Source organism: Lissotriton vulgaris, chromosome 7 (assembly GCF_964263255.1).
Source record: "Lissotriton vulgaris chromosome 7, aLisVul1.2, whole genome shotgun sequence".
NCBI classification, from domain to species: domain Eukaryota; kingdom Metazoa; phylum Chordata; class Amphibia; order Caudata; family Salamandridae; genus Lissotriton; species Lissotriton vulgaris.
In genome coordinates, this window is record NC_141695.1 from 1383064233 (window position 1) to 1383090583 (window position 26351).

A 26351-nucleotide genomic window follows, 5' to 3' on the forward strand; every position below is an offset into this window, starting at 1 on the left:
CAAAGGAACGTTCCAACAGCAAAACTGTCCCAGCAGCAAAAGGCCACCAGAGGCTCTCAAGTTATTTAGGAAATATCTGAGATGTAGAATATTACTAGTCAACCTGTCTGCAGCTATACTGTTTGTAATATTTCATAGAGTTAAATGTGCCACTAACCTGATTCCTCGGCACCTAGATCACAGAACATCAATTCCCAAAGAACTCATAGTACGAAGAAAAAGTACAATTTAACAGGTCAAAAAAGTGGAATATCTCCTACGTCACACTCTGTGTTGAACCCTCCACACATAATAGAGAGAAAGAGACCAAATAAAGACAGGGTGCTCATTGTCAGGATGCTACAGTTGAATTTTTATTGATTGGTATTGAATCTTATCCATAATAGTTAATCCAGAGGATGACCAGGATATTTGTCAGCCTCATGGTGCCTGAATCTGGGCCACACCAGTGCCGTTCAAGTTAGATACATAACCATGGGGCCTATCCCAGTGGAATCCTATACTGGTGATGAGGGAGCCCGAGTAGCGCCCGCTGATGTAGCGCAGAACGGTGTTGCTGTGAAGTGGGAAAAGGTTAAAGCAAGAGCCAGAGGGCTGGCCAAAGCGAAACATGCGGCCCTTGTTGGTCAGGAATATCAGCTCGTTGACATAGGTGCTGTACTTCCCGGAAACTTGTGTGATGTGTTCTCCATAGCTGAGAGTGACCTCCAGGTAAGAGCTTGAGGTGCTACCATACACCTGGCTCCACCTGCTGCCAAACCGGATTTGGATTCTGGAGACAGGACAAAGAGACAACAGAAAACATTACTGGATTATTGTTACATCATCTCTCTAGAGCTTGCACAGAGTCCATATCTAAACAATTACCCTGTGAGCACATTTCATAACTTAAAAAAACATCCCTGCATAGGTGGAAAGTGTTTTTAAGTCACTTTTTAATTGCAGGTAACTGGCATTACCCTGAGTTTTACTTTTCTCATCACAGTCCTTACTATATGTAGTGGATCTGTCTGCATCATTCTTTTTCCATAAGTAAACCATTACAGAATTATCTGGAAGAGTAGCTCTGCCCCCCGTGCCACAACACTGGACTTTCAGCCATTTCTACCAAGAATGCCAGGGTAGCCTTGTACTGTTCACTCTCCTGGTAGATTCAGAGCTGCCTGTGCCGTTGGTTGTTGGTTTTGTTCCTACTCTCTGGTAACTCATTCTACCTCATGGGCAAGCCCATGAGCAGCTGCCAGTCCTCTCACAATCCTACTCAGTTTTAGATCTCCATGTACAACTTCCAGGTGAAGGCCAAGATGTAGATCTTCAACATTGTGATTTTAAAGAGCTCCAGTATCTCTGCAAAGACAGGAGCCTCATGCTGACACATGGGAGGGGAAAGAGAGGAATGACTGCAGGGAAAATCAAGTATAAAGCGGAGAAAGACCTGAAGGTTCACACTTGTACTGCACAATTCATGTTGTTATGCTGCTAATGTCCCAAATTAAGTTGTTTGCTGTACAGAGTTAATTTATGCTGGGAGTCTATCTATTTCATGCATGGTTTAGTAAGATATAGGAAGGCATTTGTACCTGTGTTCTACCATATGCTTTTGGTAATTGATTGATAAGTCCAAAGTCAGCAGAGTAACTTGTAAAAAAAAGAATTCAATCAAATTTGTAAGGTTGAAAGTTAATAATAATAAATGAGCTTCTAAAGCGCTTGGTTATACTAGCTGGGATGTTTCTGCGCTGCGGCTAGCCTCCCATTATGTTTTGGTAACCTGAGACACTCCTACAGACTCAGCAAACTATATGTGGAAGAGCCAGGTTTTTAGTTTTTTTCGGATGGTCCTTTCAAAAGGTTCTGACCTAAGTGACTGCGGGAGAACTTTCCAGTGTTTCGCGGCAAGCCAGCGGAAAGATCTTCCTCCCATTCTTACTCTTTTGATTACTGTTAATTTCACCAGTCCTGTCCCCAAGGATCTCAAAGCCTGGGTAGGGATGTAAGGGTCCAGTAGTCTATGTAGGTAGCTAGGTCCCCTTCCCTGCAGGATGCAGTGGCTGATACATAACGTTTTAAAAAGAATTATTTCCCTCACCAGGAGCCAGTGCAGGGCTGCGATGGCGTTCCTGGACGGAGCTCTCCTGGGAAGCATCAAATGAAAGGTGAGCCGCTGCATTTTGATTGCATCGCAGTCTTTGTATACATTTTCCACTTGCTCCCAGATATAGAGCGTTCCCATAGTCTAGGCGAGATGTCACCAGTGTATGGACCAGGGTTTTTCTGGCGGATACAAGGAGCACATCTAGCCTCTCCCACAGGCCCTTCATTATTACAAAACATTTCCCAGCAACAATCCTGGTGTGGTGGTCAAAGGAGAGCTTTGAGTACAGCCACATCCCCAAGTTCTTAACCTGTTCATTGGGGGAAGGGGTTGGGCCAAGGGACTGTGGCCACCATGCCGAGGACCATATGGAGGGAGCCTTGTCTACTATTAGAAACTCCGTCTTACTGCCGTTCCGTTTGAGGCAATTGCTTGCCATCCAAACAGCTAGATCCTGTAAGCTAGAAAGTTAGACTTGAGATTGTTCCATTGTATACTTTTGGTAGTGGTAGAGTGGTTGAAAAACATCGCTCTTACCCAAGGATGTAACTGGTGCTCTCGCGGATGCGCAGGCCTGTGATTGGCCCATTCAAGTGCTCACCAGAGGTAGTGAATGCAACACCAGCTCCTCCTCCGAATTCCCCGCTGTGTGATGACAGCCGAGTCTTGACTGAAAGACAAAACAGGATACAAGAAGTCAACTAGTATCAGCTGCATTACCACCTAAAGGCTTGCTGCTACAAAAGCTAAGGTAAAGGGAAGTCCTGCAACAACCTAGAGGTAGGGAAATATGCAAAAACCTAGTGTGTGTGAAACCCTGTAACAACCTAGAGACAGGAAAATCCTGTAAGAACCTAGAGAAAAAGAAGCCCTGCAACAACATGGAGGGAGGGAAAGCATACCAGGGAAGTCCTTCAAGAACAGAGAGAGAGAGAAGCCCTGCAACAACCCACAGAGAGGGAACCCTGTAAGAAACTAGAGAAAGAAAAGTCATGCAAGAACCTAGACAGAGGGGAACCCTGTAGGAACCTAGACAGGAAGAAACACTGTGAAGGAGGCCCAGCAAGAACTTAGAGAGGAAGTCCCTGCAGAAAATGATAGGTATGAAGTCCTGCAGGATCCTGCATGGTGGTATGCAATGTAAGATCCTAAAAGGAGGAAAGGGAAGAAATGAAAGAGCAAAGTGGTAAGAGTAAGACAAATAAACATTGTTGTGGCAAGAATAGTAAAACAAAAAAAGAGCAAAATCAAGTGAGGGGCAAAGATTAAAAGATAATAAATTCACTGGTACATGCTGGTCACGTATTTGTTTTTATACACATCCTTGCACCAGTGGGGCATCCCTGGCAACTGGTGTCCATCCCTAGCATCTTATGGGCACCTCGACATGTGAATTAAATTCTATCCAAGTGGGGCAGTAATGCATGTGAATAATCTATGAAAATGCAAGATGTTATTTGAAAACAAATTGAATGGATTAATTTGCAATAACAATCTGGTTTATGTGTCAACATGTTAGATTACAAATCCAACCCCTTTTCTGGGGGATTTGAGTACTGATCAACCCAAAACAAAGCTGGTATTTGTGAACCAAATGTGCTCTCGTTCAGAAGATGACAAGCTGATATGTGGAGACAAACATATTGTAGGCCCATGTTATATTTGAAACTGGTATTTAAGGAGTATTATTTGGTGACCTGTAGATTACATTGTGCTGTGAATGTTATTTGAAGGTTCATGTGGTTGCATTACAACCTATCAATTGATAATACTTTATATGATCTTATTTACATTATTGCTTTCGCAGGCAAGGGTCTGTAAAACTGCCATAAATGATGGATATGGCTGCTGTCTGAGGCAACGTGGGATCTTTAGCTTCTGAATCTATGAGGCCAGTCTAAATTGAGGGATAGCCCTGCTGTCTACTGAGTATGAGATCTGTGTAACCTTCCATTTCCCTACTCCACATACTCCAAGTAAATAGTAATGATATATAGATAAAATTCTACATGTCAGGAGCAAGGCAGGAATAACGAAGGAGATGGAAAGTAGAAGTGAAGAAGGATGCTATATATACCTTAAAGATTATTAGGAGGCCATTATTTATGGAGTAATGCTCCCAGTGCTGTGCATTATAAGGATATTGCATGTCACCAAGGAGTTTGTTTATGAGGTTATGGAACTTCAAGGTGACTTTCAGTATCCTTAAAATGAATGTCAGAGGTTATTTTATTCCTTATGATACATGGTCACAACCGTCACCCTTCCTATAAACTGTTTAAATCCATAGTGTCTAGCACTTTAATATGAATGAGATCGTATAGTTGCAGTCTTTGAGAATAAAAGCAAAATTTAGTGTAAAACTAAACACATCAAAAAGCAGTGAGAAATGTTTAGCGAAAGTTATTAGAACACCTTAATGAAAGTCAGAATTAAAAAATGATGGGGTTCACAGTGTGTAGTTCTATTTTACTGTAATGACCTTTAACGTGCAAAAACTAAATATGTTCCAATAAATATCTCTATTTTCTTATCAACGTTACTGTCGGGAAAAGAAGACCAGACGAATGAAAGGCTACTTTTAATTTTTGCTGCCTTGTTTAAACTGCAGCTACAATGATGCTGAGAGTCTTGCTTTAGATTTCCATTTGAACAACTCTGTCATTTCTTTATAGCAGATGGTTAGATACATCTGAGGTTGCCTTTAATAATAAAATCAGATATGTCAGGAGTGGTATGCGTCCATATATTATAAATTGTATACCCAGTGTATGTGAACTGTTCATAAAATCTATGCGTGTTTTAGGTAAATCGAAACCACTGAGGATGAGCAGTTTAATCAGGCAAACCACAAAAATTATAGTATTGTAATGTTAAATGATGCTTCTTAAGAACTGTCTATATAACCCATGCCTTTTAGTGAAGATCATTGAAAATGGTGCTTTAAATGGACAATATGGCCCATGGTTTCAGACTTTTCTTGAGAGGAAGACTTCCCAACCCTCCTGTATTAGATCAGCATCAAACATCAGTCGTGGATTTTGTTTTTAGTACTTCGTGCAGGTCCTTTCAAAACTGCCTGGAAATGGTGCAGCTTTTTGCCCACATTTTTTGAAAATCCTTCCCTGCTCAAGTGGTAAAACTACCCCTACCACATGCTCAAAAAGATCAAGGGCCAGATGTAGGTAATTCCCATTTACTGATTCCTAAATACCGAATTTTACTGAATTGATATTTAAGAATCGGTAAATGGGATGTGGCTAATTATGCGTTAAATTTTGCTGAATCGATAGGATTGGGTCATTAAGAATCGGTATTTCCCTAGAAACCCATAGGAATGAATGGGAATTACCGAATCGGTAAATACCGATTCGGTAAAATGGGGAACACATTCAAGGGTGGCAGGGTGTCACATTGACACCCTGTTGCACCCCTGAATAGTGCATGGGTGCACATGCGGCACACATACATGCCCTAAGGGCATGTATGTCTGCCACATTGCACTGTTCGAAAAGCAAAAAATTGCTTTTTCAAAGGTTTTCGTTATTTAACACCAACTTGTAGTTGGTGGTAAATAACGAATCCTTAACTGAGGAATGCACTCACTTGAGTGCTCTCTACATTACGGATTCGGTAATTTACTGAATTGGTATGTTAAGAATTCGGTAATTTATCGATTCCTTTATGTCACCTACATTCCAAATGCCAAATACCGGTCGGGAACGGCGGAAATTCAGTAATTTTGGCTGTTACCGACCGGTATTGGGCGACCTACATCTGGCCCCAAGTAAGTGATAAGTGTGCGCTGTATGAAAAACACATAACATGCATCAATTGAAATAATGGGCTTAAGGTATTAGAGGGTCTTAGCCATTCCACGCCTATGGGGAAATGTGTTGACACATAGGGGCTTAGTGTCAAGTGATAAGTATGACTGGAGTCACTGTGGAGTCAGTCCTTTGATCTCCCGGTAACAACTTCTCTCTGCACTCGCCATTTTCCCGGCAATGTACTATGATTTCAAAATCTCTGTTATGTCTGTTTCCTCTCACTGTTATCTCATCTGAATATTAACTCCTTACCTCTTGTATTCATTGTTGCTTCCCTGCATTACATTATTACCACTCTTGTACTTGACTGTTGGGCCAGAACAGCCCTCATACTCACTATTGTGCTGTTCTGTGCCATATTAGCATTTTGGGGACAAGAAGTTTCAGAAAAATTATGAAAAATGTGACCAGACCTGCAGGTCTAGCCACTTGAATAATCTACTGAACCTAAATGTAATACTGGGGGCCCTGGTATGTCGCCCCCGGACCTGGTGGGGAAGCACCACATAGAAACTGCCATAGCTGACCTTAACTGGGGGGGGGGGGGGGGGGGGGGGGGGGAGGGATCTCTCACTGCCTCCGAAATGGGATGCCCTAAAAGTAGTCGTGAGGGGGGCGTGCATGAGCCTAACCTATGGGGCTCGGAAGCAGCTCCAACGAGAGCTACAGGAGGCGGAAAGCTGCCTCTTAGAATTACAGACCTCTGAGGCCACGACACTATGGTGAGAGAGGGGGAACATGACACTCAGACACTGTTGTATGATGGAACAACTACCACTTGAACAACAACAGTCTAAACAACTACTCCTTAAACACTACTTAGTCTAAACCACTAAAGTTTTAACAACAATTATGTTTTACAACTACTATGCCTTTACCACGCTTGCCTTTACCCCTTTAATGTATCTATTTTACTGGTAAGTTTAAACCCATATGTATATATATGACAAAAGCGAAAGCTGAAACGCGTCTGTTGCTATTATTTTTGCGCAATAAATCTATAATAGATTTAACCTAACGTGAGTGCTGGTTCTGTCATTTTGTGACAGTGAAGCTGTATATATATATATATATAATATATATACATACATGTATGTATGGGTAATGGGTTTGTATGTACCTGTAAAACACTTGAATTTCGTAGTAAAGGCATGCATGCGAGAGACATATGTGTTGTAAAGTGAATATTGGTAAGTTTTAACACTATATATAGACACACACACACCTATACTCACTATTAATATTATAAAATCCCTTTCCTCATAAAAAACTACACCCACCCTAAACCCTACAAATTCCCTTTCCACCCAAAAACCCACACCCACCATCAACCCTAAAAATACCCTTGCAATTCCAAAAACCCATACCAACCCTAAACTCTAAAATTACCCTTGTCACCCAAAAGCCCATACCCACCCTTAACCCTAAAAATATAGTTAACACCCAAAAACCCATACCCACCCAAAACCCTAAAATTACCCTTGTCACCCAAAAGCCCATACCCACCCTTAACCCTAAAAATATAGTTAACACCCAAAAACCCATACCCACCCAAAACCCTAAAATTACCCTTGCCACCCAAAAACCCACACCCACCTGAATCCCTTAAAATTCCCGGTCCACCCAAAAACCCATCCCTTCCCTAAACCCTAAAAATACCCTTGCAATCTCAAAAACCCATAACCACCCTAAATCCTAAAATTAACCTTGCCACCCAAAATCTATGTCCACCCTCAACCCTAAAATTACCCTTGCAATCCCAAAAACCCACACCCACTCTAAATCCTAAAATTACCTTTCCCACCCAAAAACCATACCCACCTTAAACCCTAAAAATACCTGTGCCCACCCAAACCGTAAAAAGTACCTTTGCCACTCAAACATCCATACCCACCTTAATTCCCAATATTACCCTTGCCACTCAAAAACCCATACTCACCCTAAACCCTTAAAAATACACTTGCAACCCTACATATACATACACATATATATATGTTACACGTAATGCTTACATTTAATACTTACCAAAATACTTACATTTTAAAGTAAGTATAAAAAACTTCCACTCTACAAACCATATATAATACAGCCATCCATCATTTTAGCGCAATAGTAATACATCTTTCATATACAATCCAAGAGTGCCATCTACTGGCCAGAGGTAGTTGTAAATACATTAGTGGTTAAAAGAATCATAATTTAGGTTCAGTCCTTGTTAAGGAGTCGTGGTTCAGGCCCTTCGTTGTGAATGAGTCATTGTAAAGGTCGTTTCCCCTCGGACACGCATCCACGATATTCTGGATAGGCTCGATAAATATACCCTCACACAATACAGGCAACGTCTCCATAGGGAGGGAGATAAATCGGGTCGACTTTTGGCCTGGATTCTTCGACGGGAGAGGGCCTGGAGAGGATTGTGGCCCCACGGGGGCCTACGGGGGGCTTGGTCCACTCTGAAGTGGGACTGCTGCGGGTCCTTCGGTCTCATCTCCAGCAGGTGTACGCTATGGACCCCACTGTTACCGAGATGTCTAATCTCCCTTACCTTCGGACATTGACCCTGCGGTCTATCCCCAAGTTGGCGCAGGAGGACCTTGGTGAAGCTCTAACTCTGGGTGAGGTGCGCACCGCCCTGCAGTGGCTGCTGAGAGCAAAGACCCCGGGAAGTGATGATTCCCTCCTGAGTTTTATCAGGCTTTCGAGGGTACACTCCCCCGACTTCTATTGCAGGTTTATCTTGAGGCATTTGAGAGCGGGATTCTCCTGCCGAGCATGACGCTGGGGTAAGTATGCATGATCCTGAAGCCGGGGTGGGGGGAGCCCATGAGCCTTCATCGTATCGACAGATTACGATGATCAATACAGACTTTAAGATCTTGTGCAAGCTCCTGGCCATGCGCTTAGCGCCGTACATGACTCACTTGGTCCACGAGGACCAGTGCGGATTCATACCTGGACATAATACGGCTATGAATCTGCGGCGGTTGAATCACATTCTACATGAGGTGCGTGGTCGGGAGGAGCAGATGGTGTTGGTCTCTATTGACCTCGCCACAGTCGATTGGGGTTATCTCCTTGAGGTCCTCCGTGTTATGGGGCTCGGCCCCAATTTTAGTCACTGGATTCGCATCTTGTATACGGCCCCTTGTGCCAGGGTGAAACTAGGGGGCGCACGGTCCGAGGAGTGGCAGCTGGGACGGGGTACACACCTAGGGTGTCCCCTCTACCACCTACTATTTGCCCTGGCCATGTAGCCCCTCGCTGTTAGGGTCTGAACAGATATGGAGCAGTGGGGTATAAGGGCGGGGGACACTTGCAACGTTATTTCCCTGTATGCGGACAATGTCTTGTTCTATTTGACCGCTCCCCAGGATGCATTGCCGATACTGCTGCAACACTTAGACCCATTTGGGGAGGTGTCGGGGTTACGGCTTAACCGCAGTAAGTCCCTGATCTTCCACTGGCGGGGTTCGATTTGGTGCCCTTGGGAGACCTACCAGACCTCGGGCTGCGCTGGTAATTGGAGGGGTTCCGTTATTTTGGAATACAGGTGGCTCCGATGGACACACAGGCGCTAGCCCAGAATGTGGATCGTATAATCGCGTCCTTACAGCAGTCAGTGTCTTTTTGGAATTCTCTACCACTCTCGTTGATGGGACGGCTGTCCGTCGCCAAGATGGTAATGCTTCCTAGGACGTTATATGTCCTCCAGAACTCACTGTGTCTGCTCCCACCCCGAGTCTTCAGCACTCTCAATACGCTTCTCATGTCGCTGCTGTGGGGGCGGGCCGACGCAGTAGGGTAGCTCTTCACACCGTTGTCCGCAGCTACGAGGAGGGGGGCCTTGAAGCTCCACGCTTCGATCTATATTATTATGCGGCCCAGTTACAACATGCGACCCGTTGGTTTACAGACGCTGACAATTGGGAGACACGCCTCCTCTCTGGTAGGGTGGATATTCAGACGCTACAGGTTGCCCTGATGCAGGGTTGGGGGCGGACACGTCCCTTTCTTATGTTGTGCGGCAAACAGCCGGGCGGTTTGTTGAGAGAGTCTTACGGAGGGCACCCTTTCACAGGGAGCTCCTGATCTGGATACTGGCCCCCTTCATCGACATGGGGCAGTACATGTCCTTTCACTCCTGGAGGGAGGGTGGCTGCGAAGTTCTGGCTGACCTTTACCCTAACAAGTGCTTCCTTACTTAGGAGCAGGCAGAAGAGACCTTTGGCCTTGGACGGGGACAGTATCTACACTTCCGGGGACTCCAGGATGTGGTGAAGGTCACCTGGCCCCAGTGCCCAGGTGCTCCACCACTGACCCACACCTTGGACATCCTCCTTTCCTGCGGCAAGGGGCGTAAACTGATTTCTCCCCGTCCGCTAAGGGACGCAACCGAGTATAAAACTGAGTCGACAGAGGCAGTAACAACGGCCTTAAGAAAGGAACATCTTAATGACCAGGTCCAACTGGTGGTAGCCCCTACTATCACAGGTCAAGACAACAAGGTTGTGCCACATGTCACTCATGTTATTCAGCCATCCATTAAGAGTCTTTTCCTCAATTATCAACAAAAGCAGACACAAAAACATCAAAGAAAAAATAATAAAAACTGTGGGTATGATGATGCTTGTGAAATGTTTCCTTCGCCTTCAGTTCCATGGGGTAAAAAGGGAGCTTACCCATGTGTATTATCAGAGGCCTCCTTAGAAATAGACGAATTGAAGGAGGTCGTAGTCAGCCACAACAAGTTCATTACTGGTATGGGCAAAAATGGGAATAGTGATGAAAAGGCTGAAAAGGTAGAAAATGTTGAAAATGATAAAAAAGCTGGGATACCATCAGAGTTTAAACTTTCCTCTCAGTCTTCGGGTCAGATTGGGGCAAAAGCACTATCTCATAAACCCCAAATTCACTTGCACAACTTGCACAACTCTGTAGTATGTTGTACGGAGTCCATTGAGGTCGGCAGCAGTCAGGTCCCATTCGGTACTCAGATAGCTGGAAGCCAAAAAGAGCAAGGTTCAGTCATCGATATCCCCTCCGGTCTAGAACAGAATTCAAGTGATGAGGTTTTTGTATTGGATCATATTGCCAAAGATATGGCGTTACTAACTACCGACCTAGTATCTAGCCCAAATGGTCATCTTGAGAATGATGACCATGTAAGACCTCTCAAACTGGACTAATCAAGTATAACCTTGGATAATAGTTTTTACTTGAATAAATCACTATTGGTTCCAGGCGTAGTTAATGGTGAAAAAAAGACCACTGTGCAATTGAACGAAAAAAATCCATTAACTCACATTCAAACAATCTGATGAACCCACTGGATTTTTCTTTGCTAACAAAATTTGATGGGAATTTTCAACCAAGATCAGAGCAAAGAGAAAATAAAACTGGTCGTGAATGTGACTTATGGGCCAATCTTCTGCATACTATGGACTCAATTACTAATGCCCTAAATTTTCATTTAGACAAATTAGATATGCAGGTTGATATTTTAAGTATATTGGCATTACATGTAGTTGGAATAGATGAAAAGTTGCACCATTTATCTGATTTGATTACTAAGGTACAAAAGGACAATGAAGGTCAATTAATAACCTGTACCTGTGCTCAACTGATCGATAAAATATCAGATCTACCGGCAATTGTTAACTCTATGGTACAGGAGGTAAAATTGTTATCTGTCAGAAAGGTTCAAGGTATTAAAGAGGGTAATAATTATTTAGGCAGACAAACTACTACCAATGACCTCATGGATGGCGGGGGGGCTATCACAGATAAAACAGGCTTCACATATGAAGACAGAAACAACTCAGTTAACAATAGTAAAATAAACAAGTCTCTACTGTTGTATGAAGAAATGATAAGTAAAAGCGTGGAGACAAATATATCGTTAATTGATATCTCCAAAAAACCTCAAGAGAAACTGCCACCAGAAATTAGTCAAGTTCTGGGCGCAAAACACAATCCTAGGATCTTATCTAAAAGGGCAAGAAAAATATTGAGGAAGAACCATAATAAAATCCCTTTGGGAACAAAACTTATTAGAGATGAGGTAACCATAAACCATATAAATATCAAAAATTCCTCAAGAGGTGAAGATACTGCAAACCCTATCAAAGAATCTGGAAAAAAAGCCCTATTTCCAATTTTTAAGTGTGTGAAAATCCATGAATCTAAACTAGGGGACGCACAAAATGTTAATCACTTAATACAGGGTGAGGCCCTTTTTAACACGTGTCCCGAGGCTGCCCAAAAAAGGGATCCCATGTCTGATCATCTATGTGGTGAATTGGTGGAACAACTTGGAGTGCAAACCACCCCAAATGGGGAAATTGTAAACTTTATAAATCCACATGTTTCAAAAACAAAACCCTACGCTACTTCCTCCTACACTCTAGCACAAAAATCCATCGAGTTGCCTGCCTCACGTCAACAGGTAGAGCTTGCATTGGACCATGTTGTTGTGAGGAAGGCACCGGTTGTTTCTATAGTTAAGGATGAAGCAGAAACCTCAGTAGGACAAATTGATAAGAGGAAAGTAGTCTTCTGCCCAGAGTATATCACGAGAGGATCTCATGATGTTCTGAATCGCTGCAATATTTTAAAGTTATTCACTGCAATCCCAGATCTGATAGACATAACATCGGAAGATCTGGAATTTGTGGAGTTTAAGATCGACCGTAATATTGAAACAACCGTGACTACTTGGCGAAGTGAGGATATTGTCAGTAAAATATTTGCCAATGCTGATACATTTGAAAAAGGGGGCATTAAAGTTAGGACCATCTGTAAAACTCAATACCCAACTCTGTTGATTCCCGTTAAATCATCCAGTAGTACGATACAAAGGGCATACAAAAAAACAGCTCAGGGTTCACCTGTTAGAGTTCTGAAAGGTGCCTCATGTCCATCAACTGATGTGAATATGTTGCGGGCATTAAGATCAAGAGCTGTCAGTCAGGATCACGAGTTTGTGTTGAACTACGGTCCACACCCAACACAATTGAGGATTGGAGTTGGCTTCCTTCAATACTATCAAAGGCTAACTCTGCAAAGATGGACTGAAGCCGATCTTCCTTTGAAAAAACATTTAAATCTCTAAAAAAAAATTCTTGGAACATAAACGGCCTTAAAACACTTCTTGAGGATTCAAGTGTAATGAGTTTTCTGAACTCCTTTGATATTTTAATATTGCAGGAGACCTGGCAAATGTGTAGTGAACCTATCATTGGTTATTATGAATATCTGAATGTGGCAACTCGTGAGGCCTTTATAGGTCGTCCTAGTGGAGGTCTCTCCCTATATGTTTCCTTAAATCTTGCTGTAAAACACTTTGAGATGGACCTCCAAGTACAATGGATTTTGTGTGTTAAATTCATTGCTAAACAATCAATTATTTTTCTAAATGTCTATTTGAGCTCGAAGAAAAAGATAAGGTCCTCACAACTCGATCTATTATGGGAAATGGTGAAATTGTTATATTACGACCATTTGGACTCGATGATCATTATTACTGGGGATTTTAATATGCACCTTTTTTCATATAAAAAAGGGATGGTACCATCATCCATCCTATTAGAATGGTCTAATTGTGAGTTCATAAAATATAACCTAAATATTCTCAAAGATGCTGTTAATATTCCTACATTTAGTAAAAGTGTTAGTCCTTCGATAATTGATTACAGCATAATTTCGGAAAAACTTGTGAAGGCAGTCCAAAGTTATCAAGTTGTACCAAGGATCGAGAGTGACCACAGCCCTCAAGTTATTACCCTTGCTTTTGCGTTCAATTATCTGCCCGAGACAAGAATAATTAAAACAGCATCTTCCGCTTTCAATCTAAAAAGGCTCATATGGAATGATAAAATTGAAAAGGATATCTTAGAATTTCTAGCTGGCCTAATTGTTGATTTGCAAGATGCGATATCCGAGGGTAAAAGTCCAGTAGATCTTTGGCCCTGTTTATGTACTGCGCTTTTGTCAAATTTTTCTAATTTAAACTCTACAGGTGGTAAGACGTTAACTCAAAGGAACCCAGGATGGTTTTCCCCTCGCGTAAAATATCTTAAAAGTAAACTCAATAAAACCATAAGATCGCTATATAGGAAAGCGAATGGGTCCACTTGTGCTGTGGTAGCTCAATAAATCAGACAATTAAAAAAGATTTACAGGAATGAAATTTGGAAGTCCAAACAAGCTTATTATGAAACAATTTGGTCCAAATTACATCATGCCTGCAAATCGAAAGACCCTAGGCTCTTCTGGAGTTTAATTAATAATTTAGAAAATGGAAACAATAAAAGCAATAGCGCAAATATTGACCAATCAACTTGGGTGTCTTTTTTAAATAATTCTAAAATGGTTAAATTAGGCCCTCAGTTTGTTTATGACAAAACTATTCTTATGCGTAATAATTGTCCAGAGATAACCGAAATATCGGGGCAAGTTCCAACAAATACCTCGGTTATTGAGCCATGGACAGTTCACAAAGTAAAAAAAATGGTACATAGGATTCGGTCAAATGGTGCGCCTGGGCCCAACGGAATGCCAAGTGCCATATTTAAAGCTACCTTCAAGGATTGGCCAGAGGTTCTTACCTTCCTGTTTAATGATGTACTTAGAACTGGTAAAATTCCAGATTCTTGGCAGGGTAGTATCGTTCAACCAATTTACAAAAGCGGCCCCCAAGATAACCCAGCAAACTATAGATTAATAGCCCTAACTGATGTTGATGCTAAAATATTCACAACCTGCCTGTTAGAGGAATTGGAATTATGGGCCTCAAAAGAAAAACTGATACCAAATTTACAAACTGGCTTTAGAAAGGGAGAATCAACCTACTCAAATTTAGTTTTATTAACACTATTCAGCGAAAGAGCTAAAATTAGGAAACAAAATCTGTATATATGTTTTATTGATTCAAAAGCCGTTTTCGATTCTGTGCCCCAAGACATATTATGGTCAAAATTAGATGATTGGGGAATATCCGACACACTTTTAAAAATGATTAAACTGCTGTATTCGGATACTTGGGTCCAGATTAAAGTAGGCGACGGTAGACATACAACCCGACGCCTGGAAACAAACACCGGCTTGAAACAAGGTTGTGTTTTGGCCCCTTGCCTTTTTAATCTTTTTACGTCTGATCTCCCTGCCCATTTTAAAGATATTAATGCTCCCCTTTTGTGATGGGCCAAGAGATTAAATATTTACAATATGCTGACGACACTATTTTATTAAGTCAGACAGTTATTGGCCTTAAAAGATTAATAGACTCTTTTAATGTTTATGTTAAAAGGAATGGTCTAAAAATAAATATAAAAAAAACAAAAATAATGACCATGGGAAAAGTTAAACTAGGTGTTAAAGAATGGAATATCAACGGTATGGTTGTTGACTGCGTAAAAACGTATAAATATTTGGGTATTAAATTTGATCACAATTTATCTTTCAGGAAACATTTTAACAACCTAGAGGCTAAAGGCTCATCTCTTACATTTGCCTTTAGAAAATTAAGGAATAAGTTACTATGCCCTAATTATGACCATTTGATGAAGGCCATGAAAGCGAAGTTAATTCCTTCATTGGACTATGGTTCTGTTATTTTTCGGGGCAAAGATGCAAAACTTTTAGATGATATTGAAATAAGATCATATAAATCGGTCTTTAGAATCCCAAAAAACATTAGTCGAGCGAATGTTAGACTGGAATTTGGATTGAAGAAACAGTGTCTCGTTAGACAATCTACATTTTTAAAATCTTTATTGTTATTATCCAGATCGGAGGAAGGCTCGTTGGCCAACCTTTGTTGGCTTGAGATCCAAAGAGGGGCCTATTCGGGAAGCTGGCGATCTTATTTAAACGAATGTTTGCATGCCTTTGATTGTCCGAACTTAGAGGATGAAACAAGGTATAAAATGGTTTTCAAAAAAACAATCAATCAATCAGCAGCCCTTTTGTCTTGTATAACGGACAAAGACGATTTAAGGGGTAAAAAACATCTTTGGACAATAGCAAACTCTTTTACTAACCTGTATCCCCAGCCTTACCTACAATTTTATTTAAAACCTTATATCAAAAATTAATTTATGCTGTTACGGTTTGGGATGTACCCAACCAAAGATGGAATCCCAAAATGGGAAAAAAATTGGCCCTCTAATGTCTGTAGATTATGTGGTAAGAATGAAGAAACTCTAAAGTATATTGTAACTTTGTGCCCAAAACTGCTTGTTGAACGAAAGATGTTTTTAAAACCGTTTTTTAAGGAAATGGGAGTAAGAACCTGCAGAACTGCAATCATTGTATGTCTAAGAGGTATTACAGCAAGATTAATTCATCAGTTTGTCAAGTATATCCTTATAGCAGAAACAAAATTATGTAAGGAAGAAACTACAACCGATGTAATGAATGTTATCTAAAATGTCAATGACTCTACAATAGTAAATGCTTTTAGGGATCACGAGGGAATTTTATAGACATTTTTTAATTTAATTGTTATAAATGTATCACCCCATTTTATAGATAATATTTGCTGCTAGCATATGATTTTTTAATCTATGGTGTTACATGATAATCATCATTAGTATTCGATTTAGTAAATACAACTCGAGGTACATCCTTAGGCGCTCGCATCTTGCACTTTAATAAGTAACGCTCTAATGTCGTTGCCACAAAGTACATCAAATCAGTTCGGGGGATAGCATACTACGTTTATTTTAAGTTTAAAGTGGTTTTATCAGAATTCTTTGCTTCCCATCCAAAGTATTTGATTTGGAACTAGAGCGCACATTGCACTTTATTTAACTTTTGCTGCTAAATTGTTCATTGTCAACTCGTTGCACTTTACTTAACTTCTGCTGCTAAATTGTTCATTGTCAATTCGTCCTACTACAGTTGAATTAAGAATGTATATGAGCGTTGGCTAGTCTCTTTTCCGCACTGGTTCTGTGTTTTTATTGTTTTTCTTAAATCAGGTTGTAAATTGAATTTGCTCTCTGCTGTTTATAATGGTTTTAATTAATCAACAAAATAAAATAAACTTATATATAAACTTATATATATATGATTTCTCCCCTCTATATGGCAATGAAACAGGATTCAACCCCCCCGGTGCCACCGTCCCGGGCAGCCTGGGAGGCGGATATCGACACTCCACTGGACCAGGGAAAATGGACGCGCATAGATTCCCTCACGTGCAAGGTCTCATGCAACGCAAGGTTTAAACTGACGCACTTCAATTTTTTATACTGCACCTACCTAACCCCAGTATCCCTGTAGCGTATCTCTGGGGATAGAGGAGACGGATGCCCTAGATGTAACGCTGAGAAAGCGTGCTTCCTACACTTAGCCTGGGACTGTGCTTTGGTTAGACAATTCTGGGTGGGGGTGGTGTCACGAATAGTCGCAGCTGCAAGCCTTCGGAAGGCACTGGAACCCCTGCATTGTCAGCTTGCACTAGTCCGGAAAACCAAGAAAAAGAAACTTTTGTATAAATTTCTACAAATAATGTTGGTACTAGCCAGGCACAGGGTGGCAATAACTTGGGTGGGGCAGAGGGCCCCGGAGGTGCCCATATGGTTCAGAGATGTGCGGGAGTGGTCCCTGGCCGAGGAAACTCACATGCAACTCACTCGGAGGGTTGAGAAGCTGCAGGACAATTTAATGGCCTGGCGCGTTATGTGTGCGTCGGGGCTGGCAGAAGAGGAGCTCTCCTCACACGACACAACTGAAAGTGGGAGCAGTGGGTTGGACACGCCCGTTGGGTTTGGGTCTGACGGGGAGCAAGGGGGTGGGCCCCAGTGATATTCACCACCTGCATCAGTGCCATGCCTGGTTCCTTTCTCACGGTGCTTTAATTGTATGCTATTGTATCCCTTCCCCATGAGTCCGTTCCCTCCCTGATGCTGCCTGTAGTCCTAAGTGCCGCTAATGAGGTCGTCGATCTGCTTACGTACACTGATTTGATGCCAGTTGTGTGTTATTGTTTATGATGTATAAACTGAAAAATAAAGTTTTAAAAAAACGAAACTAAATACAATACACTTGACCCATAAACTGGTCTCAGATTTGGGGATCCTTGGCAAATATTGTATGTCACAGTAGCCTTTTAGTTTATTACTACATATTAGAGGACCTTCTAATCTGTGAGGTTAGCATGTCTGCTGTAAAAAAAAATGTTGGATTTAATAGACTAATCATTGCTTCATGTATAACAAGAATATAGTCCATATATAGGGTACACATGACTGCTGACTTGCCTCTTAGTTCACTAATAGCGTTGTCATCAGGCTGGGGGAGGAATGTTTCTCAGATCATTGTGAATAACTCTCACTTTTAGTATATTATTAAAACATGATGTGGTAGTGCACTGCCTGATACAGACAGGTCATTTTCCATTGAAATGATCATACATTTTCCCACTGAAATGCAGTATTATCACAAGCAATAATGTATGGAAATTGAGTTTCAGCAAATATTTATCATTTGCAGGTCACCAAATAGAGTGTTCTGATTTCTTTTGATCCTTTTAAAATCTTTGTTTCCATCACACTTCAAAATTACCCAAAAAAGTTCTTTCCTAACTCCTGTTTTATTAAAATATTTGTACAGTTCATTCCTAAGCAATTTTAATGCTGTTAGGAAAAAACTGACATCCTATAGCCTTTCATTTCACACTGCCTTGTCAGACAGTTCCCTTTGCAAAATCCTCTAACTTTGCAGTCAGTGAAAGAAAAATGAACACCAAATGTACTATTTAAAATAAGCAGCAACTTGTAAGAAGACATAGGCCGACATTTGACTTTTTTCTTTAAATGCACAGCAAATGTCATAAGATAAATACATGATTTAAAGGCATTCTAACTGTTTCTTCACCTTCTGAATGAACAGAACAAACACCTGTTCTTTGCAAGCTCCAACTCTCTTGAAAGAAAGGACCAGTAGGCCCTGAAAATAGCTCTCCCTGATAACATCTTACTGCCGTAGCCAGTGAGTGAGCGAGTAGATTTGTTTGAGGCCTCATAACTATACATCCAGATGGCTCCTTCCACCTTCTCTCTGTTCCCACTATTTTGTTCCCTACTATTCTCTGCGTCTCGTCCATCAATCCAACTCCCCTACTCTTGAGGAGAGCTAGAGGTGTGTTACAAATAAGTAACACCATATGACTTGGTGTTTTTCTTTGGCATTTTAGGTCTGCTAGAGACAGGTTTGGGTTTTTGGCTACCTCATGTGTTTATTCTTCAAAAAAGGACTACAAGAAGTAGAGAAAGATTGGGTGTTGGGTCAACCCACTCAGCCACTGTTTTACCATTTGTTTTCATGGTTTGCCAGCTGTCAGATGGCCTGCTTATAAACGAATGGCATTGCAAGGATGGTTACATTGTCCCATTAGTATTCCCATTAGGTTGTTATGTATTTTTTGTTTAGTCTGTTTGGATGCTTTAGACTGTTATAAAAACTATTCGCTAATTACTCTTCTTCGTACATTTGTTTTACTTTGTTGACATGATAATATGCAACTGGGAGTAATGTAATGTTTTTCTATGAATGTCTTTTAAGTTCACACTTGCAGCGCAGACTTCATCTCTTGACTCCCTTTCATAACACTTTTGGAGGGTGCAGTTTACGCTGCTAATGGAGTCTGATCAAGGAAGGGACCCAACTCCCAGCTTTCCCATTGCTGTTGCCTCACTGCCGCTTTGTTAGCGCCAGGAAGCCGCTTGGTCACAGTGCGCTCTATTAAGAACCTTTTTCATTTCATTTGTTATGGGAGTTTCCTTCTCTGGCAGCTGGGGCAATGCACACAATGTTGCCCAACTATTACAAAACATTTAGGGCCTCCTTACGAGTTTGGAGGTGCAGGAGCAGGACCACCCCGCTCCCGCACGGCCAAACCTGTGGTTGAACTGGAGTTTCCTCCTGTCTGATGGCCGGTTCTTTGGCTTTCCCACGGCAGTGCCTATGAAATAGACAGCGCAATGGAAATGTCAAAATAGGCACCCGCACGGCATGGACTGCAGCAGTCCATGCCGTGCAGGTACTGGGGTGCATGCACCCGGGGCACAACATGTGCCCTCCTGCATGCACCCCATGGCCCTGAGGCAACAGGGGGCCCTGTGCGCCCCCTATGTTTCCCCTACTCCATGGTTTTCTTGGCGGGCTCACTGCATGAAACCCATGGCAGAGCGGAATCTTGCAATATGCTTGGCAGGAACGCAGCCGTCCCCCCAAGCATATTGCAGCCCCATGGCCGCTGCGCCACCACCAGGGATCTCTGAACAATGGCTGTTGCCGTGGTCCTAGGATGGCCCGACTGCCCTGGTTTTAATAGGGTGGTCAGAAGGCCGCCACTGTCGCACCCATTGCTTTATCATTGCTGATAGGTTTGTGCATTTCACTGACCATAAAAATGAGACTGGTTTAAAAATAAATCAGGGAAGAGGGTGGCAAGATAGGGCAGAGGCCTCGTTAGAGCACCTAGCTGCACATGTACCTCCAGGGTTACACCAGAGTCTGGAGAGGGACCCCACCTGTAATATTGTTTACTGCTAACTAGCTCAAAAACTATAAACTACAATAAATAGATAACCAGTAGCTAGCTTACTGGAGGCCACTTAAAGGAAAAGTTTTTTAAGTACTTACTGGTGATAGATACACTGACATTCTGGGCAAGTAATGTTATTGACTCGTGTCACTGCCCTTTGCTAAAACTGGGGGCATTGAGCAAGAGGCTAAATGCCAGAGTTAAGCTCAGTATGAAAAACTAGAAATCTTCTTATCTGCTCCTCGCCTCACCATGTTGGCTCTGGGATGTGTGTGACAGTCTCAGGAATCCTGCGCTGCCTGTTGACTAACTGCTTGCTTTGTCAAAAAATTGCACTTATGTACAAATGTGTTCAATTTAAGTGAATATCTCCAGTTTTAGTTTTTTATTATGTATTTTAACGTGTTTTATGCACTCTATAATGGCCTCAGTTATGGAAATAAAGTTCTTTTTGACTTTGACTAAACCCCTTCTCCCCAACGGATAGGACAGTTTAAGAGGAAACCTGTATACTTACTCTCAGAAGATAGCACAGGAGACATGAGCAGGGCGAAGGCCACAAGCGCGTACATTCTGTGGAGACAAGAAGGGCCCAAAGTTAGATCAAGAAGAGCTCAACAGCACAGCGGCTCCAGGAACCTCCCTATGGTGCCAATTCGCCATGGGAACCCGATCACCCTAAAAAGCATCCACTGGGCACCCGCTTGGAGTGAAGCTGAGGAAGTGTTTTCCTATGGGATCTTCTGGCAATTGATGCTGGCCATGGTCAGAGGATAGGTGATAAGTGGATATTAGGGCAGGGCTTGGAGGGGGTTGTAGGTTTATTGAAGTGAAGTTTCTGGGACTTTCTTGCAAGATCCTACACTTGTGTGGGCAGGAAGGTTAGAAAAGGTCTTTCCACTCCCACTCTCCCTATGTTAGTATTTACGGCTGTAGGTCTGTTTTAAGTTATTTAGGTCAACTTTGGTAGTAGCGTGACTGGAAGTAAATTTGCCACTACAGGACAAGATGCAGACGTGAAGGAGATGAGGAGTCGCTATTTGGATGGTGTTGGATATCTCTGGTAAGTCAGATGGGTTGGACAGCTTTGATGAGTAAGATGTATTTTTTATTTTTGCCGTTTTATAGAGCGCACCCTCGGTCCAAAGACATTGGATCGCTTTAAATTAGCACCACTTACATTACAAAAGGTCACATTCACTTTTTTTGTAGGGAAATTAAGTGATTTGCACAGAATCGCAAGATGTTGAGCCAACGGTCAGCCAGATAGGTTGGAAATCCATGATAAGTCAGATGTTTCCAGACCAAAGATGAAGGAAGAAGCTACATTCAAATGGTTCAGAATTGGGGGAAGTGCGAGTGGTTTGAATATGTGCGCGTGGATGAAAGACTGAAGATGGCGGCTTGATAGTAGGCGTTGTTTATTGGGGTGAATGTTTGCGGTTTAGGGAGGGTCAAGAGTGATAGGACGGTAGGGTCACACTTGCATTAGTGAGTGGGCTTTTTATTGTAATTGTATTGAAATTTACTGTTTGGAAAGCCGACCTCTCCTAAAAAAGTGCTTTTTGAACGTCATTTACGGGTCTTTGGTAAGATCTGCCTCTCCCAATGTTACCCAGTTAGTGGAGGAGTTGGTGTCAAAATGGCACTATACCATAGTGTTCTTGTTGTTTGCAGCTCCTAGGGCCAGATGTACCACAGTTTATTGCAGTAGCAAAGGGGTTTTAGGCCTGTTTGCATCCGCAAAAACATGTGGCCCGTGTATCAACCCTATTTTGCGAGTTGCAAACAATTTGCAACTCGCAAAATAGGGTTTAGCGACTCGATATTAGGAAGGGGTGTTCCCTTCATAGCTACTCAAAAGCTATGTAAGAATGTTTTGCAACCACAATTGCGGTCGCAAAAAGTTCGCAGTTTACCACTCTTCGAAGAAGGGTGGTAAAGCACTTGCAAACGGGAAGGGGTTCCCAAGAGACCCCTTCCTCTGTGGGAATGCATACATAAACATTCTTTAAACGCAGGCAGTGGTCCTGGGGACCTCTGCCTGCCCTTAAAAAATTAAAATAAAAAGTTATATTTTTATGTTTTTAAATGCATCCCATTTTCCCTTAAGGAAAACAGGCTGCATTTAAAAAAAAACCTGCTTTATTTAAAAGCAGTCCCAGACATGACGTCTGCTGACCCCAGCAGGCCACCATCCCTGGGAGTACTAGCCATTCCCTATGGAAGTTCATGAGGCATGCAATTTGCGACCCCACTGGAAATCGCTAACAGTGTCTCAAACACTGTTGTACACAGCATTTTGCGACTCGCATAATGCGACACAATTTGTCGCAATTTGTGAGTCGCAAAATGCTATGGCCGTACATCTGGCCCTTTGTGTTGCAAAACTTCGGAAAGAGATGCTATATAAAGCACAATTTTTTACTTATTATTAAGAAAGCATGGGATATTTAGACCAGCCATCACTCAGATGCTCTCCTGATACCCATGCCACAAGGAAAATGCCACCAACTGAATGGGCACACAGTTTGTGAAGGTAAAACTTCCAGAAGACCATCCTGGCCAGACGCACTAGAATAACCCTGCCAAAGCAGGCTAAGGTGGATTGGTGAGTTAATGACAGCTCAGATTGCTAGCATATTACAGTTTATTGATGACGTTTGATTGACATAAACCCAGATAATTAATGGGATTAAGAGAGTGTCGCTAATGAGTTTAGTTACCTCAGCAAGCTCAGTGGGTTAATAATCTCTCAGAAAGCTCGGTTAATGACAGCTGAAACTGCTAATCACAACAATCATGCTATACTGAGGTGGATAAACGAGGCGTCCATCTTACCTGGTGCAGGGGATCTTCACGCTTCTGGTAGAGATGCCCGGGTGGGTTTGCTTCTGTCTCTCTTTGTTCCTCCATCTCTCCTTTTATCCAGACTGCCGGCTTTGAAGTCTGCCTGGTAAACAGATGCTTATCAGCAGGTGCCACACGAGCACACAGGCACGTTTGTGATGCTCAACGCCACTCCCTGAGTGGACAATGTGGGCTTTCATTAAAAGCGGATACTGCTCTGTCCCTGGGGCAGAGCTGGGCCTCCCCAGCAGGACCTGGGCAGTTTATGGCACGGACAGACACAGGGCACCAGACAAGGCCGCCTGTGCTGGGTTTAAATAAAGAGGTAAATGATGAGACATTAATTGCACAGATGTTTGAAGAGAGGGAGGGAGGCTGGATAAGAATTGATGAAAGCATCGCCGTCTGGCCCACGCCCAGGCTTGCTGCCAGCGGGAGAGGTTTGGGTATAACTTTGTTCTGCGGAACCAGAGCTGGGTTGCCATTGGCCTTAGTGCAAGCAAAGTAACTGGGCTCACTCACTAGGGGGACATCTCTGTCAGCTCCTCCTGACACTCCTCAACCTTGTCGACATAGCCTGCATCTGCCATATCAAAATTCACTACCATTCTGATGCAGACACTATTGTATTTCCACTCCCCACTCCGCATTTCTGCAAGTCAAAGCCATAACCCTAAAAAACATTAACAAAGCCAATAGGTTTGGCCTTTGTAAAGTGCATGCACATTAAAAAGAAAACATACAGAGAGCCCATACTCACACTGCTGCCCTTACAGAGGCACACTCCCCACTCTGCACTCACACAGGGACAACTTTTAACCTGTAGACCATTCACAAAAATCAACCTCAATCCTGCATTCACGCGCGCACCCCTCCCAAGTCACTCACAAATATGGTGGTTATCCTGCACTCACACAAGCACACTGCTCACGCACAAGTACACCACTCACTAGGGAGGAGCAGAGTGGGGACAGATGTGTCACAGGAGGCACAGGTTGTATATCTGGTCCACTAGTGAAATTCAAAGCAGTTTAGGTAAGCTACAGTGAAGCCTGAATGTCAAATGATGTTATCTAATCTACCATCAGCTACCCCTGGCCTGGCACTACGGAATATGGGCCTCATCTACAAGAAAATGACGCTGTGCTGCGCCGCAAGCAATTTAGCTGCACCGTGCTGTGTCATTTTCAAAGCACCGGGATGCAACATATTAACAACCGTACAAAGCATTCCTGTGCTTTCCCCTGCTCTGGTCCACAATTGGCTTCCATGTGCCAGTGCAGGCACCCTTATGTCATTTTGCAAGGGTGCCTGCGCTGCAGAGATGATTGTTTTTGTGCAGGAATTCATACCTTCCTGCACAAAAACAATAACTAATGGCATTTTCCTCTTTCTGTGCGTGCTGCAGAATGCAGCACGCACAGAATGAGAAAAAAACTAGGAGAAATACAAGTATTTCGCTCCATTGCGTCATTCCTACACCTCCCCTGTGGGGTGTAGGCTTCTGACTCATTCCCAGTTTTGCACAATGTTGTAAATCTGGGAATGCGTCGCGTTCCGTGGGAACACCCACTTGAACATGGATGCCCCTTTCCGACAGAGTAATGCATGAAAGGGGCTTTATTTACAAGGCCATGCAAAGCCACGCAGGGTTACTTTGCGTGGCCTTGTAAATATGGGCACGCCCATTGAGCCACCGGTGCGTCAAAAAAAGTGACACACTGGTGATACAAGAGGCTTGTAAATGAAGCCCTATGTGCATCTGATCTTTGTGCATTTTTGCGGGACAGAATTTTTGTCATTAAAAAAAGTCCCAAATCTTTTCTAAAAACAAGGAGGTGATTTAATTTGTAGTGCAAGCATATAAAGAATGAAATAAAGAAACAAACAAAGAAAACATATGGTAAATAAATGTGAAGGACATGTGCTTCACTAAAAAAATAAAACTTCACTGGTTTGCCGTTCTTGGAACAGGAAAAAATGATAGAGTAAGCAGAATACCTTTTCAAGATGGAAGCATGGTTTCGAAGCAGTGATGTCTGACACCAAGGAAGTTGTGGTCAAACAGCAATGGCAGCAGAGCTGCTGGTACTCTTATTACACAGTGAGCCCCAGTCTGCAGTAACAGGTGAGGTGTTGAATAAACTATAGGAAATACCCCCTGAGGTCAGACTTCTCTGGATGCAGAGAAACACAGAGTGAGCAGGCAAAATACTGTTACTCAAGCTCCCTTATACCCTAAAGACTAGTGGCTGTCTACTCGGCAAATCCAAACATTGGCGAGATAGCCAATGGCTGAAGAAGGCTGGCGCACTGCCTAATTTATGTCTGCTGTTCTGAAGGGATGCACCAATGTGTGAATGACACTGATGAATAGATGAACTGGGCTTAGCCAAAAAACATTTTCTCTAACCAAGATTATGTATTATTTTGAGAAAACATGAGGCTTGTAACCAGTGCTAGCTCCTCCGCTATGGCAGAGGAGCGTCGCCCCACTGCTTGCGAGAAGCAAAAACATAAAATGATAATAACTTTGAGTTATTATCATTTTATGCTTCCTTTGTGTGCAGGTGGGTGGGTGGGGCTGCTTTGCTCCCAGGGCAGGGGAGGGGAGGAGTGGTTTGCCCCAGGCCCGGACTGGCCGTTGAGGGCACCGGGCAATCCCCCGGTGGGCCGCATGGTTGGGGGCCGATTTTGGGCCCCTGGGGGCAGTTTTTGTTACAGGGCCGTTATGCTGCAAAAACGGCCCTGTAACAAAAACGGCCGAAAACCGGCCCTGTCACAGAGCACGGTCGCACCTCTTCCCGCTCCCCTCTCCTCCCGGAGGGGGTGAGGGGGGCCGGCCGAGCACTTTGCCAGGGCCGGTTCTGGTTCCCAGTCCGGCCCTGGTTTGCCCACTCCTAAGCACGCAATGACTTTTTGGTCATGGTCACACCTAAAACACACAGGGCAGACGCGCAGCCGGGCCTTGGCTCACACGCATAAGACATATAGCACTAGTCAAGAACATCACAGTCTTCCC

At 42.8% G+C, this 26351-nt stretch overlaps 1 protein-coding gene across 1 annotated transcript; it reads right to left on the minus strand.

The window, feature by feature from the left end:
* Window positions 1–328: 328 nt before the first annotated feature.
* LOC147703760 (zymogen granule membrane protein 16-like) lies at window positions 329–23374 on the minus strand. Its single transcript, XM_086928971.1, has 4 exons — window positions 23321–23374; window positions 20997–21052; window positions 2633–2765; window positions 329–772 (listed from the first exon to the last, which is right to left on the minus strand). Exons 2-4 carry the CDS (start codon window positions 21049–21051, stop codon window positions 421–423), a joined length of 540 nt encoding a protein of 179 aa, XP_086785097.1. The 5' UTR covers window position 21052; window positions 23321–23374; the 3' UTR covers window positions 329–420.
* Between the last annotated feature and the right edge of the window lie 2977 nt (window positions 23375–26351).

Excerpts from the sequence above, each read along its gene's own strand:
- LOC147703760 (XM_086928971.1), bottom strand. The coding sequence starts at position 21,051 with ATGTACGCGCTTGTGGCCTTCGCCCTGCTCATGTCTCCTGTGCTATCT. Across the intron at positions 2,766-20,996 it reads TCCTGTGCTATCTTCTGAGA|TCAAGACTCGGCTGTCATCA; the intron begins GTAAGTATACAG and ends TTTGTCTTTCAG. Across the intron at positions 773-2,632 it reads AGCACCAGTTACATCCTTGG|AATCCAAATCCGGTTTGGCA; the intron begins GTAAGAGCGATG and ends TCCTGTCTCCAG.